At 48.1% G+C, this 16,335-nt stretch overlaps 11 protein-coding genes across 11 annotated transcripts; 5 read left to right on the forward strand and 6 right to left on the reverse strand.

The window, feature by feature from the left end:
* The first annotated feature begins 18 nt into the window (after positions 1–18).
* On the forward strand, positions 19–1,846 carry OGAPODRAFT_98723 (centromere H3 protein). Its single transcript, XM_018358044.1, has one exon. It carries the CDS (start codon positions 55–57, stop codon positions 502–504), a length of 450 nt encoding a protein of 149 aa, XP_018212688.1. The 5' UTR covers positions 19–54; the 3' UTR covers positions 505–1,846.
* Positions 19–4,433, reverse strand: OGAPODRAFT_93105 (uncharacterized protein; the record flags this gene model as incomplete). The annotated part of the gene is made up of 2 exons (XM_018357271.1): positions 19–1,853; positions 2,178–4,433. The coding sequence occupies 2 exons, from the start codon at positions 4,431–4,433 to the stop codon at positions 540–542; spliced, it is 3,570 nt and encodes a 1,189-aa protein (XP_018212687.1). The 3' UTR covers positions 19–539.
* Positions 4,434–4,537: 104 nt separating this feature from the next.
* Positions 4,538–5,137, forward strand: OGAPODRAFT_7361 (uncharacterized protein; the record flags this gene model as incomplete). Its single annotated transcript, XM_018355868.1, has 1 exon — positions 4,538–5,137. One exon carries the CDS (start codon positions 4,538–4,540, stop codon positions 5,135–5,137), a length of 600 nt encoding a protein of 199 aa, XP_018212689.1.
* Positions 5,138–5,468: 331 nt separating this feature from the next.
* OGAPODRAFT_41673 (uncharacterized protein) lies at positions 5,469–6,293 on the reverse strand (the record flags this gene model as incomplete). The annotated part of the gene is made up of 1 exon (XM_018355423.1): positions 5,469–6,293. A coding segment is annotated over one exon (825 nt), but the record flags the coding sequence as incomplete, so codon positions are not given.
* A 349-nt stretch (positions 6,294–6,642) lies between these two features.
* OGAPODRAFT_86506 (uncharacterized protein) lies at positions 6,643–8,198 on the forward strand. Its single transcript, XM_018356837.1, has one exon. It carries the CDS (start codon positions 6,735–6,737, stop codon positions 8,163–8,165), a length of 1,431 nt encoding a protein of 476 aa, XP_018212691.1. The 5' UTR covers positions 6,643–6,734; the 3' UTR covers positions 8,166–8,198.
* Positions 8,199–8,349: 151 nt separating this feature from the next.
* On the reverse strand, positions 8,350–9,833 carry OGAPODRAFT_15938 (uncharacterized protein). Its single transcript, XM_018354067.1, has one exon. It carries the CDS (start codon positions 9,782–9,784, stop codon positions 8,873–8,875), a length of 912 nt encoding a protein of 303 aa, XP_018212692.1. The 5' UTR covers positions 9,785–9,833; the 3' UTR covers positions 8,350–8,872.
* Positions 9,834–9,873: 40 nt separating this feature from the next.
* On the reverse strand, positions 9,874–10,737 carry OGAPODRAFT_45845 (uncharacterized protein; the record flags this gene model as incomplete). Its single annotated transcript, XM_018355508.1, has 1 exon — positions 9,874–10,737. A coding segment is annotated over one exon (864 nt), but the record flags the coding sequence as incomplete, so codon positions are not given.
* A 192-nt stretch (positions 10,738–10,929) lies between these two features.
* Positions 10,930–11,532, reverse strand: OGAPODRAFT_47183 (uncharacterized protein; the record flags this gene model as incomplete). Its single annotated transcript, XM_018355543.1, has 1 exon — positions 10,930–11,532. The coding sequence occupies one exon, from the start codon at positions 11,530–11,532 to the stop codon at positions 10,930–10,932; it is 603 nt and encodes a 200-aa protein (XP_018212753.1).
* Positions 11,533–11,576: 44 nt separating this feature from the next.
* OGAPODRAFT_98743 (uncharacterized protein) lies at positions 11,577–12,142 on the forward strand (the record flags this gene model as incomplete). Its single annotated transcript, XM_018358045.1, has 1 exon — positions 11,577–12,142. One exon carries the CDS (start codon positions 11,577–11,579, stop codon positions 12,117–12,119), a length of 543 nt encoding a protein of 180 aa, XP_018212693.1. The 3' UTR covers positions 12,120–12,142.
* Positions 12,143–12,201: 59 nt separating this feature from the next.
* On the forward strand, positions 12,202–14,774 carry OGAPODRAFT_15941 (uncharacterized protein). The gene has a single exon (XM_018354068.1). The coding sequence runs from the start codon at positions 12,225–12,227 to the stop codon at positions 14,721–14,723; it is 2,499 nt and encodes an 832-aa protein (XP_018212694.1). The 5' UTR covers positions 12,202–12,224; the 3' UTR covers positions 14,724–14,774.
* Positions 14,775–14,822: 48 nt separating this feature from the next.
* Positions 14,823–16,334, reverse strand: OGAPODRAFT_15942 (peroxin19 Pex19p). Its single transcript, XM_018354069.1, has one exon. The coding sequence runs from the start codon at positions 16,202–16,204 to the stop codon at positions 15,332–15,334; it is 873 nt and encodes a 290-aa protein (XP_018212695.1). The 5' UTR covers positions 16,205–16,334; the 3' UTR covers positions 14,823–15,331.
* Between the last annotated feature and the right edge of the window lies 1 nt (position 16,335).

The raw sequence follows: 16,335 nt of genomic DNA on the forward strand, positions 1-16,335 counted from the left end.
ATGGCCAGGTTAAATAAGCACAAGCCGGTGTCGACAACGCCAAAGACGCCCAAGATGGGCTCCAGCACAAGCTTCAAGAATTCGCCAGCCAGTATCAAGAAAACACCGTCTAAAAGCTCTGAGACGCCAAAGGTCAAGGCGGGCTCGACGTTGAGCTCTGGGCTCGCGAGAAACCAGCCAGGCGACCCGACAGAAATCAAAACGCAGAAAAAAAGATTCAAGCCCGGAACTGTGGCCTTGCGCGAGATCAGAAGGTTCCAGAAGTCCACAGAGCTGCTTATCAGGAAACTACCCTTTGCTAGACTCGTCAGAGAAATCGTCCAGGACGAGTTCGGAACAAGCACCTACAGATGGCAGTCGGTCGCAGTGCTGGCGTTGCAGGAAGCCGTCGAGGCGTATCTTGTGCATCTTTTTGAGGATACCAACCTGTGCGCGCTCCACGCGAAGCGAGTCACCATCATGCAGAAAGACATCCATCTTGCCAGGAGACTGCGGGGGGATTGAGTCCTATTAGTGTATGTATACTACAACCTGTTGTGTCAAATACCAATCGGGCCTTTTTCCATGTAGTCCTCGCGCAGGAAGGAGCCCCCGACAGCGTGCGAGTTGAACACCTGCTTCGCGAGTATCTGTGCGCCCAGAAACGAGCAGTCCTCGAACCCGGTCTTTTTCCACTCGGTAAAGTAGTCCGGCCGACTCAGTAGCTTGACGTGTTTCGGCACCTGGATTAGGTTCAGGTCCTGAATCATGTTGTTTGTGTCGCGGAACGCTCCGCTTTGGGCAGACATTGCACCCTGTCCGACAACAAAATTGCGGTACAGGTGCACCACGAGCGCCTCCTTGAATCCGATGATTTTGCTCGTCTGGCCTACTAGGATCAAGTTGTCGTAGCATTCCTGCGCCCTTTTAAGATCTGTGATTTTCGACAATGTGCGGTGGATAGCCGCTCCAATGCTCTCGATCAGGTCTGTGCAGCCTTGGAACCGCTCCTTACCCACGCTCACAACATTGCCTTCGCTATCCACAAACGTGTTAGTCTCAAGCTCGCTGTTTGGCTTTGATTCTGTAGCGGCCTTGCCGCTCTTGCGCTTCTCCTTCTCCTTCTCCGCCAGGATTTCCCGGGTCGGCTTGTCGCTCGTCACAATTGCCGCCACGTCCAGTACACCGTCGTCCTCCTCTTTTTTCTCCACCAGCTGCTCCGCGCCGAAGAACGAATTTTTGGCATCCTCCTCACTCAAAACTTCAAAAATCGCTGACCGCTTCAGCATTTCCACCTGATCGCTCGTCAAGTCTGGCAGAATCTTGCCCAATCTATCGTTTATACTGTTTCCGCCCTTGTCGATGATTTTGATTCCCGGAGTGTACACCTGGTAGTCGAGGATGGGCGTGATCTCGGTTTTCTCGTAGCCAATGTCAACAACACAAGCATTGGACAGAGACCCGTAAGAGAACATCGAGCACAGAGAGGCAGGAACGATGGAGAAGGCCCCGAACTGCAGAGTTTCAAAAACGTACTTTGTGATCATCTCGATCGTCTCGTTCGACCATCTGTTGGAGGTCTGCACAAGCGTGAAGGCGATGCTGTTGAGGAGCAACACCGGCTGGTCTTTAAGAATCGAGCGAGCAATACACTTGAACAGAAAATTTAGCCCGTGAACATCGACAATCTCGCCTTTCACAATGGGATACACAGCGAGCGACTCGTCCTGAGGCTTGATGGTGTAGTATGCCGTGTCCTGTGCATTTTTGTATACTTTCGTAGGAATACTGTACGCAGGTGGACTAAGTACATCCTCAATCCCAAATCGCACAAGCGTATTCTGCGAGCCCGGCTGGACTATCAGGAAATTGTCCTCTCTGAACGAAGGCATAAGACAATATTTATTTTATTTTCATTTTTGGAAAATGCGTATTTGGTTTTTTTGCCCCAAAGATTACCCGGCGACACAGCACTATATAAACGGCCCCGTCCCCAAAAAATATTTTTTCATACTTACCTTGGGAGATCACAGGAGATCATGAAGTCCTTGTGATCGGGCCTGTCCAGTGTGCTTTGCACATACCTGCTGCTGGCAGGCTCGCCAGCTCTTCCCTTTGGAGGAGTGTGGGTCTCATAATTTTTGATATACACTTACAAAGTTTCAGCTTGCTGAATTTTGTATCTAGGTCGGCTTCACCACCGCGTTGTTGACGTGTTCCATGAACGTTTGTAAGCTCACGTCGTCGGTGAGGATCACGGCGCCGCTGTCCGTCTGGCCGTTCGCCAGAATGTGCAAGTCGTCGCCGTTTTTGTACGACGTCGTTGGGTTCAACTTCGACATCAAAAACCTCGCCTGCGACCCGCCTTCCTCGGTGTCGATAAATCGCGGCAGTGGGAACCGGTCAACAAGGATATCTGCAGCTTCCACGCGAGGCTGATTCAGGAACTCTTTGAAGTATTCGTAGTCTGGCAGGTCTTGGTACCCCTGTCTTCTCCACTCTGCTATTTGGGAGCCATGGAAAATTAATAGATGGAAAAACGTGTCCAGGAGCAGGATCCTGTCTGGTCTAATCGACAGCGAATCCAACAACACCGGCTCTGGCTCTTTCTCGATCTCAAACGATGTCAACGTCGGCTGAATCATGATGAGCGAATTCATGCACTCCTCAGTCAGGAAACAGTGTCTGTAGAACGCCGTTTCGTCCGGAGACGAGTTGAAGATTTGGATGAAATTGGACCGTCTCAGGTGGTACATGAACTGCGGAAAGAGGTTCAAATTCTGAGACAGCACCAACGAGCGCGGATCGCCCACTTTGTAGGTTCCAAACTTGGAACACAGATCCACCAATATCTTGTCGCACCACCGAATGGCGTCCGTGGAGTTGTCTCTCAGCACCTTGTACAGTGCCTCACGAGCAACCAGCACAGCGGCAGCCTCCTGGTCGAAAAAATCAATCAAATTCTGCCCCGGTTGCAGACTTGGCTTGTGACTGGTGGTCACGTGCAGTCTACGCGTGCCGTCCGAGTGCTGGTAGCTGGTGATAAATTGTATGATCCCGAACGGTTGGCTAACCTCAACGACAGGCTCGAAATACACGCCGTACGTGGAATGCACAGAGACTCCGCCGAGTTTCCACGTGTCCGTTCCGCCCACGCCAACCTCCTTGTCCGCCACAAACGGCGTCTTGTGCTTGAGCGCGGTCACGTGACCGACGATACCACTGAGCTTGAGGTTATTTGTGGTTTTGATCTCGAGCGTGGCGTTGAGGCCGAACTCAAGGGTGCCTGCAGGGGTGCGGTTGAAAAATCGTTGCAGGGACTGTTTGAAAATGGCTGTCGAGAACCCGTCGCTCTGGATCGCCGTGCCTCCCGTTCGGTGCATGAGACACTCCATTTCGGCAAGGCCGACCTGGTCGTAGGAGCCGACAAATATGTCGACTGTGTGACCTGCTTTGGACGCAATGGCTGCGAGCTCTTCGTAGAACTTTGCCGCTTTTTTGTATTGCTTGAGCATGGCCGGATCTTTTTGGAGATCGCTATGCGATCTGATTGGATTTTTCAATGCGGTTTCCACAATTTTTCCCGGGCCGTAGGTGCAGGGACCTCCGGTAAACAGCATTAGGCGGGCACCAGACTTGGCAAATGTGGACGAGAGCAGGTTGGTGGCCACGTTCAAGGCAGCTCCCGTGGCACGCTGGTTCCTGTGGTATTTCTCCACAGGGAACGAATCTGGGGTTAGAGACTCGATTAAAGTGGTGAGTTGAAACTCGCACATGGCCAGCTGCTGGATAAACCTGCTGGCAGGGTTTAGCGGCATTTCAGGCTGATGCTGGACGGGTCTCCTGGCGGCCTTGAGGTCTCCAGAAAGCACGCCCAGAGTTTTCTCTATTTGATCTGCATTGTAGCTTTTCAGCCCATTGAAACAGTAGCTCGAGTTCGAGTCCTGATGGCCGATCTCGTGGACGTTGACATTTTTTCCAAACGTGATAAAGCCCACCAGGGCATCTGGGGGAATCAAGTTCATTGCCACCAACAGGCTTTCCTTCAAAGCAGCAAGGTTTTCTGGCTCCAGGCACAGATCTACGACAAAAAGGAACACATAAGGCTGCTGGGTGGCCAGCGGCGGCAATATGTACTCGTAATTGACAGCCTCGGGACGAGCCTCGAACGGCAGGTCGGCGAGCTCGTGAGCAAACTGGTTGCGCAGCCGACATAGCGAGCAAGTCCACGTCCTGCTCTGCAGGTCAGGCTGGCAGTACGGGTTCAGCAGAGCCCGGCACGCACGACAGGAAATCGGAGGCCCGTTTAACAAGAGTGGATTCTCCATAGGTCTGAGCGGCTGGTACAGACAAGAGAACGGCACGACGTAGTTTTTGAGGTCGTTCGGAGACTGCGGCAGCGCATTCCACGCAAACCGCAGCCCTGTCACGTCTTCGTACGCTTCAAAAGACATGCAACTCGAGGACAACAAATGCCAGCTGTATTGGCGTATGTTTTTTTGAAAAAATAAGATCGGTCTGGGGAGTAAATAATATTAAAAAATAATCAGCTTTATTTATGATCGAGCAGCTACACCACGAGTCGCTGGCAGATCTGGTGGCGGACATTTTAAAACGTGAGTGGCCGCCTGGAGAGATCTGTGTGGTGGATCTGGCTCCCGATCTTGCCCGGCCGGTCCATTTGCCGCGGCTGAGCGTCGCACAGCTCAAAATATACTCTCGCGTCAAATACGTGTGTGTGCAGCAGTTCAAAATGCAGACACTGGCTGCTATCTTGGCATCGTTGCAATTTGAGCAGTGTGCAAGCATTGTGCTGCACGGACTCTGGGAACAGCTTTCTGTGGTGTACTCAGAGATTCTCACCACGCCCGAGCCGTCGTACGTTTCTGAGTTTAGCGAGTACAAACTGTCGATCGTGGTTCTTGTGCTATACAAACTGCAGATCTTGAGTGAGAGTAAAAAAGTGGTTCTAAGCGATGGTGGCGCAGTTGTGGAACGGTTGGGCGCCATTTTTGTCTCGAAAAACGACATCCTCGACGACGTGAAGAGGTTCCGCGTACAGAATCTCGTGTCGGTTGAGCAATTGGCTAGTCAATACGGAATCAGCTTCTCTAAAAAGGCGGAGATTGTATCTGGTACTGGCTCTGTTGGGGATTGAACCCGAACGTGGTCGGGTTCGGGGACGGCAGCGGCTGGCTATTTTTCGCCTCTCTCAGCAGCTGGTGGTACAGCTCCACACTCGCATCGACGTTTCTCTGCATACTTTGCAGCTCCAGCACCTTCAGCTTGTACAGATCCAATATTTGGCGCAGAGTCTCTCTTGTATGGCTAAGCTGGTCGAGCTTGCCCGGAATCTGGTCTCTAATCAATATGCTTTCGAACTCCTGGCTGGAGATTGGCTGCGAGGCCACTCGCGTCTTCAGATCGATCAGTTTTGACAGCAGCACCTCCACGTTGAACGAGTTATCCAGAAGCGTCACCAGCTCAGCTAATTCGCGCTCTGTCGCCTGCGGCACCTTTTCGACGTAGTTCACAGGCACAATGCCCAAATTCCCGTTCAGACAGCCTCGAATCCAGTCGTCGTTGACCTTCTCAACAACGACGATGATGTCATCCTTCTTAAACGAGAGCGTATCGTCGTCGTTTGACTGCAGATCATACAGAGCACGCACCTTTTCTGGAGCAGGAACTGGGGCTGGGGCTGGGGCTTGCGCGTGTTCTGGCGCCGCAGCAGGCACGTTGAACGCCTGCTCAGCCACAGTAGTGCTCTGGCGTTCGCTGAACGGCGGGCCCGTCTCCCTCAGCGACATCTCAATCGCCTTTCTAAGCTCCTCGTCCTCCTCGCCACTAGCAGGCTTCGGAGTGCCGTCAACCTCAGAAACCGCCTGCTGGCACAAATACAGATACTTCTTCTGCAGCTCTTTGAAACTGTCCTCCATCGCACGGAGTGACTCATCGCCCTTGAAACTCTTGCTTAGCTTGTAGATCTCCTTGATGACTGCGTACTTGATGGAATTGTGCATTTTCGGGTCGTTCACCAGCTTGACAAGGTAATTGTTGACAAATGACCGCTTGGCAATCTGGCCGCGCATCATGGCGCCGCAGTTCTCCGCCAAAAAGTCCAACAGCGACACACTGCGCAGAATAACGTTGGCGTTGTTGGACTCCAGCTTGGTTTTAATGATGTCGACAGACTCCTCGATGTTTGTGTCGGCGTCGCTCTTAACGATGTCGACGACGTCCAGCAATAGCCCGAAATCGTCCTCGGTCAGCTCGGCCGACGTGGCCTTGTCTATGCTCTCTTTCAAAGACATGCAAATAAAGTGAATATAAAACGGTATCCACATCTCTGCACCGTATTTTTTGCTACCCGCTTGCCGAGGCTCGCATCATTATCCACACCCGTGCACCAGCACGGGAAGTGCCGTCCGAGGCGTGCCGCGGACCCTTGTTGTTCGCCGCGTGTGCAGCCTTGTAGATAACGCTGCGGCTGCAGATTTTTGTTAGACAGATATTAGATAAAGGAGGGCCGTAGGGCTTTCGGGATTGTTCGCTGCGCAGCTCCCATTGTCAGGCCGCATGTCATCGTGGGTAAAAAATTTTCTATATAAACGAACATTATCTGCCCGTTCAATCAGCACAAAATGGCCCCAGACCCTGAGAAGAAGATCGACGAGTCGCTGAGCGACGAGCCTTTCGTCCAAGAGACCTCCGAGGTGGAGAAGACCAGACTCTCTGGCTTCTACGCCAACATCATGAGTATGTTTCATGGTGAGACAAGAGGCATTGAAATGATTCCCGTGCAAGAAAAAACCCAAAGCTCTCTTTGGACCTGTGCGTCCATGTGGCTCTCTGCCAACATGGTGATTGCCACCTTCAACATTGGATGTTTGTCCTACGGTGTTTTTGGTCTTGACTTTGGAACCTCTGTTCTGGTCATTATTTTCTTCAATATCCTTGGTGCCATTCCGGTGGCCTTCTTCTCCATCCACGGAGCCAAGTTTGGTCTCAGACAGATGGTGCTTTCCAGGTATCTTGTTGGAGATCTTGCGATGCGGATTTTTGCCTTCATCAACGTCGTTGCGTGTGTTGGTTGGGGTGCAGTGAACATTATGGCTTCTGCCCAGCTGCTCAACATCGTCAACAACCATGCTCTACCAGCGTGGGCCGGATGTTTGATCATCATCATCCTGACCATTATCGTCACCTTTTTCGGCTACAATGTCATCCACGCGTACGAGAAATGGTCCTGGATCCCTAACGTTGTCGTTTTCATCGCCATCATCGCCAGACTGTCCATCGACGATGTCTTTGTGGCAGGCATTCCTAACGACGACGGAACTTACACCAACTGGGGCTCCGGCGAAACTTTCGCCGGTAGCGTACTCTCCTTTGGAGGTACCATTTTCGGATTCGCTGCCGGATGGACCACATACGCTGCCGACTACACTACCTACATGAAGCCAAACTCCAACCCGTACAGAATCTTTTTCTCTGTGCTCGGTGGTCTATGTTTTCCTCTGATTTTCACCATGATTCTGGGTGCTGCTGCCGTCACCGGTATCAAGACCAACCAGACCTACGCCGATTTGTACAGCGAGTACTCGGTTGGTGGACTGGTGTACGCCATTCTCGTGGAGCACTCGCTTCACAGGTTTGGAGAATTTTTGTGTGTGCTGCTTGCTCTCTCGACCGTCTGCAACAACCTGCCAAATATGTACTCCATCGCTCTAGGAGCCCAGGCTTTCTGGTCGCCTTTGGCCAAGGTGCCAAGAGTCGTTTGGACCGTTGTCGGAAACTGTCTTACCCTGGCCATTTGTATCCCGGCATACTACCACTTTGAGTCTGTTGTTGAGAACTTCATGAACATCATTGGATACTACCTGGCTATCTACGACGCCATCTCCCTTTCCGAGCACTTCTTCTACCTGAAAGGCTTCAGCGGCTACAACATGGAGATTTACAACAACAAGAAGCTTCTCAACCCAGGATACGCGGGTGCGTTCGCTTTCTGTTGCGGTGCTGCAGGTACTGCCGTCGGCATGGACCAGACCTGGTACGCCGGTGTCATTGGAAGAAAAATCGGAGAGTTCGGTGCAGAGATTGGATTCGAGCTTGCCTTCGGTTTCGCCTTCATCGCCTACAATGTCACCAGACCACTAGAGAGAAAGTACTTCGGTCGCTAGTTTCGCTCTGAAATAAGAAATAATTTATTTAGCCCGAATATATTTAATTTTTTTTTTAAGCATGCCTCCTGAAGATCTCGCTCCTGACGGCAAATCGGGACAGCCCTCGTATAACCAGGAGATAAACGTCATCAACACAGAGAATTATGGAGCCCTGTACCGTCTGGTGGACGATCTGGCGGAAGTGCTGAATGAGAACGCCAAGATAAAACAGGATATATGGAAACAGACAGATCAGATCTCCGCCTCACTGAATGCTAATTACCAGGGTCTGTTTCCAACAGAGGACGAAAGCAGATTCAAGTACCGCAATTTAAAACCCATTGACAAAACGCAACTGGATTCGCCTTCGCCGAAAACTAGGCGAGTCAAAGAACTCAGGCTGGAGAATCAGCAACTGGCAGAACTTCTGATAAGCAGGAAAAAATACAACCAAGAGTTGCGCAACACTGTTGATGACTCAGAGGAGGATCTTCTGAACATTCTGGAAGCTCTGTCTCACAAATGTATCGAGCTGAACAAGCAACAGCTTGAGGACCAGAAACGCTACGCCGAACAAATTCTGCTCAAGAAACAGCAGATGCACGCCAAATTCCTCCAACTGGCAGAGATGGAGGAAAAATTCAAACAGATATACTTTCTTTTCAACCAGCTACGCACGTATTTGGACGAGAACGTTGACCTACAAGTTGCTCACAGACCATAATTCATTCGCCTGTCACATCGCTTACAAAATATGACTTCCCGCCAGCAGGCTTGCTCATCATACTGGCAACGTTTGCAAAATCGTCGCTTGTCTGCAATTCGTCCTCCCAGACCATCGGAACAGCGCCGCTTTTAGCCAAAGCGTCGCGAGAAGTCTGCCATGAAAAGCGCACCATGGAGTTCCATCCAAACACGGGATGTACGTTCGAGTTGAGCCAGTGTGACGTGCGCGGATCGGAAGGGTAACCAGACCCCCAATCTGCTCCGCCAGCTAGATGGTACAAACTGCAGTCCCTGGTCACCTTAGCCACAATTGATGCCGTCGACACGATAGGGAACAGACTATCGGCCTTCTTGGTAACAGTCACTTTTATTCCTGGGAATCTACTGCTCAGTTTGCGCTGGTACGAGTCAGGCGGGCCAACAGTGTCAACGTACACTTCTTTTAGATTGACCTTTTGGTCCAAAACTCCTTGAATCAGCTTAATCGTCGCGTCATGTGCTTGCTCGTTGAGGTTGATATTTCCAATGGCCCGTGGCTTGAGCATTTCGCTCGAAATGTCTCTCGCAGTCATCGTCGTGGTGGCCCATCCGACGTTCTGACACAAATCTCCGTCTGCCTCGATGATGGATTTCATCAGCTGGTCTCTTCTTTCCACCGTGAGGGTCTTGGAGTCTGCAAATCCATACACTGACTTGAGATCGCTGGAATAATCTTTCAAACAGTACGCGATTCCATAAACCATGGGTCCTAAAACAGGGCCTCTTCCAGCCTCGTCGACTCCCAAGATGACTGGCTCACTGGGCGACTCCAGCACTTTCACTGGCACAGGCGACCGATATGTGTGGGTTGTGTTGCTTATTGGAAGCGGGACCGACGGAAGCCGCAGATTTTCAAAAAGACTAGTCTCCATACGCGTTGGACAAAAAAAAAAACCTGCCAAATTATTTAATTAGTACGCCAAGTCGATCCTTCTATTATGCCATCTTCTTACTATACTGTTCATGCCGCTATATTGGTCATAGGTTCCTCCTCGTATTCAATCTCAATACGAGGCCTCTTTCTCTTTTTCTGAGGCTCATCCTGGTCCTCATCCTCGTCTTCAGAATCGCTCGACGACGCGTCCGAGCCATCTTGCAACCATTTTTGCAGATCTTCCATGTCGACCATCTCGTCCTCATCGTCCTCTGCCTCGACGTATTCCACCTCTCCAACATCCGATTCATCTTCTTCGTCGGTCTCCAGCTCAATTTCGTCGTTCGAGTCGAAATCTGACTCTTCCTCCTCGTGCTCCTCGACCTTGCCTAGCACCTTCTTCCATATCTTGGAATCAACATTCAGAGGGTGATCTCCATATGCACCAGACTTTAGACGTTCAAGCAACTCCTTCTCAATTGCCTTCTCGATACGTGCGGCAGCCAAAGCCTTGCGCTCTCTTGTTTGTTCTCTCCTCTTGACTTTTGGCTTCACTCCAACATAGTGTCTCTCGTCCTCTCGAAGAGCCAATCTTCTTTCTGTGATAGCAACTTGCGTCAGCCGGGTGAGTCTCTGCTTGCACTTGTGTATAAGAAATTTGTTCCAGTAGAGCAAATGGTCATCCACTTGCTTCAATGCCTTTTTGTAGTCTTTGCTCAGCTTGATTCTTTCCCATAGATACTTTGGTGTGTGCGCTCTTTCTGCAGTCTTGATGTATAAATACAGTTTTCCATCCACGTTCTTCACTGTTGCGTATCGGGCATTTGCCAGTGGACATGATTGACGGTTGCACAAGCCGCTAACATTATATTCGTTTCTGCAAAAGTTCTGATCTTTGGTCGTTTTGATCTTGAATGCACAGAACTGCTGGTTGATGACCTGCCAGATGACCTATCGGGTTAGCTTCAAAGCTTCAACAAGACAAGTCGCTATACTCACTTCGTCAGACATATTCTCCTATGAGGTTCTTATCCTAGATAAAAAAATTTTATATTTTCTAAAAATTTTTTTTTAGCCATCACCCGTGCACCACAAATCAAACGAAAAAAGCCAATAGCACCTGCCAAATTTATAACCATATGATCATTGCAGTTTCTCCCGTAAACTCATGAAAGTGTCATAGTCCAAAGTCTCCTTAATCCCTTCGTACCTAGTAAGATGTATGTCTGCCTCTTTCCAGTTGGTCTGATAGTAACCCGCTTTCTGAACAAGGTGTTGTAGAGTCTCCTCTTTCGTCCATCCTTGCTCTGTGGCAACTTCGGGCAAGAATGTGGCAGACTTTTTACCATTGACCAGTATTTTGATTCCATGTTTGCCCAATTCCCAGTCAAGAGCATCTTTGCCGGTCTCAAAGTTCTTGAGCAGCGTGACAGAACACGAGAGCTGTGGTAATTCCCGTAGAGTTATAGGCTCAAATCTAGGGTCCTCTAGAGCAGCAATTAGAGCGTATTCACGAACACCAGCAGGCAGCGTTAGATCGCTAAAGTTGCCAATACATCCACGCAAAACCTTGTCATTTCTCTGCTTTATGTTCCACGTAACAAATAAGGGGCACTTTTCGGTCACCACATTCGAGTCGTTTTCCAGAGTAAGCTTCCACTTGGAAAACGAAATTGGCTCTGTTTTGTGCAACTTTGAGTACAGAGTCTCAAATGCGTAGGCCGTATACGTTTTAACCGAACTCATAATAAATATGCGAGCCACAATAAATTTATCCTCTATTTTTTTCCATGTCCGCCATCTCCAAGACTCTGAAGACCACGCCTTCCAGCCAAGTTCTGAGCGTTGCTGCCGGCTGTTTCTGGGGTGTCGAGTATCTTTACAAGAAGCACTTCAAAGACCAGATCATTGATACAAAGGTTGGTTACGGCAACGGAACTGCCTCAAACCCCGACTACAAACTGGTTTGCACCGGATCGACTAATCATGCAGAGACTTTACAAGTTTCCTTCGAGCCGTCCAAGGTGTCGTACAGAACACTAGTGGACTTTTTCTTCGTGATGCACGACCCAACGACTGTTGACGCTCAGGGCCCGGATATCGGCACCCAGTATCGTTCTGCCATCTTTACTCACAGCGAAGAGCAAGAAAAAATAGCCAAGGAGGCTCTGGAGTACGCGCAGAAAAAGTGGTACCCTAACGACAAGATTGTTACTGCAATTGAGCCAATTAAAACATTTTGGGACGCTGAAGAGTACCACCAGCAGTACTTGATCAAGAACCCAGAGCGTCATTTGTGTCCTACACATTTCATCAGAACGACTCCAAAATAAAGCTGAAAGAAATTTAATACCACCCGTACACCAGATAGTAGCGATACTGTAAAATACGCTTAAAAGCGATAGGAAGTTGTTAAAATTATTTAAGTGCAATCCGTAATGGTTGCGAAAAATGTGGCAGTGAGCCTCCAGGAGCAGCAGAAAGCGCTCGACGATGCGACGACAGTGATTCGTCAGCAGATCTCGCTCATGAAAAAGTGTCTGGCCACAAAGAACAAGTTCATGGACGCCCTCAAGCACGCTTCGACCTTTCTCAACGAATTGCGCACAGGTGTGCTTTCTCCAAAGCAGTACTACGAACTGTACATTATGGTCTTTGATGGGCTGGAAATCTTGGCCGAGCACCTGAAAACTAACCATCCAAATAATCACCTGGCAGATTTATATGAATTGGTCCAATATGCTGGCAATATCATACCCAGATTGTACTTGATGATAACAGTGGGAACAGTGTATATGTCGATTCCAGATGCTCCGCTCAAGGAGATCATGAAGGACATGATGGAGATGTGTCGTGGTGTGCAGCATCCGATTCGTGGTTTGTTTTTACGTTACTATCTTTCGCAGAGGACAAAGGATTTACTGCCTACAGAGTTTGTTTCGGACAAGGAGGAATCCACTGGCGATCTCAATGACTCAATTCAATTCATTATCACGAATTTTGTGGAAATGAACAAGCTCTGGGTCAGACTGCAACATCAAGGACATTCTTCTGAGCGCAATAAGAGAACTATGGAGCGCAAAGAGCTTCAGATTTTGGTGGGCTCAAACCTGGTACGTCTGTCTCAACTGGAAAATATTGATAAGACATATTACAAGGAAAACATTTTGCCAGTCTTGCTGGAACAGATCATTCAATGTCGTGATGTCATTGCCCAAGAGTATTTATTGGATGTCATTATTCAGGTGTTTCCAGATGAATTCCACTTGGCCACTTTGGAAAATTTCTTCAACGCCACACTCAGCTTGAATGATCAGGTTAGCTTGAAAACTATTCTCATCAGTTTGATTGATAGATTGATAGATTTCAAACAGCGGGAATCCGACGCCGACTTCCTTGAGCAGTTCAAAGATCTAAATCTCACAGACATTTTTGATAAGTTTATCGATTTTATCAATAAACTGAATGAGCTGAAACCGGACTTGTCGAGTGAGGATTTCTGCTTGATACTCGAAGGAATATGCCGTCTTTCCATTACTTACTATCCTGAAAACTTTGACAACGTCAATTGCGTTTACAAATATGCTGCCGAAAAATTTGGGGAAGCGGGAACAGGCGACTCTTCGGCACAAAGCCACTGGAAATCTCTGCTTCTGGTGCCAATGTCCGGATATTCTAGCATCAAATCTATCCTCAAACTTGATTCCAGTTATCTGGAATTTTTCTCATTGCAGAAACCAGTTGTGAGAAAATCGGCCAGTCTCGATATTATTGATTGTTTACTGGTTAATGATGTCAAACTGACGACGGAAGAAGAAGTCAACAAGATCTTAGAAATTTTGAAGAACCTGATCACCGCTGACGATGACCCTACTGCCAAGGATCTAGGTTTGACTCAGAAAACAGCACAGAACCAATCCATCTTTGGTTTGGACTCGTCGCCGGATGAAGAACAAGATTCACTTGAAGTCACTCTCCAGCAAGAGAAGCTGGCCAAATTCTTGCATTTAATCTACCACATTGATCCGTTCAAGCATTTCGAGCTGCTGGGATTATCAAGGAAGTACTTAAGTCTAGGGAAGTCAAAGGTGAAGTACACTTATCCTACACTTGTATTCATTGTTCTCAAACTTGTGAGAAAGCTTCATTTGTTGAAGAAAGTTGAAACCAGAGAAGACAGAGCTAGAATCTCGCACTTTTTCCAGTTCATCACGAGTGTTATCAGCGAGATGAATGAGCTAAATATCAATCCAAGCCTGAGACTAAACCTCAATTTGGTGACTGCACAACTTGCGGACGAAGTGTCGCTTGTGGATGTATCGTACGACTTCTTCATCGAATCATTTGTGCTTTACGAACAAAGCCTGGTGGATTCCCGTGCGCAATACCAGAGTCTCATCACAATTATCAACAAACTGATGGAGTCCACCAAGATGATCGAGCTAAACATGGAAAACTTCGACAAATTGATCACCAAATGCGCTCTCTACGGATCCAAACTACTCAAAAAAACAGACCAATGCCGGGCCGTGTATCTTGCTTCACATCTTTGGTGGGTTACCCAGGAAGTGGACGAATCTACAACAACGCACATTTCTTTGAAAAAAGACGAAAAAAGAGTACTTGAGTGTCTGCAAAAAGCACTTCGGGTTGCGGACAATATTCTGGACGCTAGAGCCTCATTGGAGTTATTCATTGAGATTCTTAACCAATCACTATACTACTTCATTCATGGTAACGATGTCGTTACCGTGAAATACCTAAACGGACTGATTGAACTGATTGATGGCAACTTCAAGACCGCAAGCAAAGAGCCTACCACCGACAAGTCCAGCCTTGAATCAACGTACAAACACTTTGATCGGACATTAAAGTACATGAACGAACAGCGGGCGGTCGACGAAAGGTTCAAGGAGATCAGGCTTTCCTTTGATTGACTTACCCGGTGCCGTGCCAGGGCTACATAACGAAGGATCTAGAAAAAAAAAACCTAGCTATAAAAGAAAAAAAATTTTGTGAAATATTTTCCTTGCAAAGTGTTTCTTCAGTAGAAGAGTTGCATCAAATGGTATGAGACTATCATGACTGCTTAGTGATGAAAACCGAGTTCTTCTTTCCCAATCTTATTGCGACGATGACGACAGGGTTTAGAAACGCTCTAGGGTCTGAATATGGGTCACTTTTGCAAGTGATTCATTTTTCTTTCCCGTTACTCTTACTCGTTTTTGCGAGTATTTGTGGAGCTTTTTACTTGCCAGTAATTTACATTTCTGACCAGCAGTTTATGATCAAGTCTTATGTACTTGGAAGTCTGCCATTTGATGCAACGCACCATTCTGTTGCAGGTGCCATTGGGACAAAATGATGAAAAGTTACCATAAACATTCGCAGTTTCCTCGGTAGATGCACACCCACAGGAGGGGCGAACCCAAAAATCTCTCCTGGTGCATTCGTGACCGCCCTAACTTCCTTGGATGTCTGATTTGTCCTGATGGCACTTGCAATAGTCTTGGGGTGTTTCTAAGGGTTTAGAAACTTTTCAAGACTATGTTTGTTTGCAAGTGTCTTCCAGTTCTTTGTTAATATCCTCTGGGATATCGTTGTCATCTAGCTCCAGTTCGGAGTTTCCTCCGAAATTCAAGAACTTTAGGTCGTCGTTAAGTAATTCCTTTGGGGGCATTCCTAATTCCTGTAACTCCTCCAATTTTATGTTGATGATATCTTTGTTCTTCTTATCCTCGTGGTCGGGAAGGTCGAATGTGCTGATGATTTCCCTGATCACGGCGTATTGTTGCTGATACTTGGAGAAATTCTCGTCCTGTTGATTTTCAGGTTGTTCGAGCCACGCAGGGAATTTCTGGTATAGGTCGTTTAATGGCTCGTACAAGACATTCTTGGACGACAATTTTTCCAACATCTCGACCAATAAATTGCCAACGTCCTCGACTCCCCCATTTTGCCCGTCTAAACCTTTAAGATCTAAATTAAGATCAAGCGACTTGAGCAAATTAGTAATCAGTTCGTCATTCCCGTCTTCTTGCTTTATGGATTTGTCTACCTGCTCTCCGCTCTCTTTGAGCCGGTTTATCGTTTCTGAAATCACGTCCTGGAAATTGTTCTTCGTAGCCGGCTGAGGAGACGACGGCCCGGTGTTCTGTTTGCCAATATCGTCCAGAAAACTGCCAAGGTTCTTCGAGAGATCGGGGTCCTGGGAACCTATTTCCTGCAACAGTTTGCCGAACAGCTCCTTATCATCCAAATTAGGCTCTTCGTCCGGTGCGATCGTGAGCTCCTGATCTTGCTTCAGCGTTGCTCCGGGCGGCTTACTCAGAATTTCGTCGTCGAAGTCATCAAGCAAGTCATCCAGATCGTCGAGGTCGTCGTCTGAGTAATGTGTTTCGGACTTTTTCTCGCTCATTTATGGTTAATAAGAGCGTTCCAAGGTAGTCTTAATCTTGCCTAAATAGATAGACGAGCAGTGTTTAAAATGACAGAGTATTTTTACACTGCCAACTAGAAAATAAATAAATTAAATTAAGCATGGCTGAA

The sequence above is a fragment of the Ogataea polymorpha genome (assembly GCF_001664045.1).
Source record: "Ogataea polymorpha strain NCYC 495 leu1.1 chromosome Unknown OGAPOscaffold_2, whole genome shotgun sequence".
Classification (NCBI taxonomy): Eukaryota; Fungi; Ascomycota; class Pichiomycetes; order Pichiales; family Pichiaceae; genus Ogataea; species Ogataea polymorpha.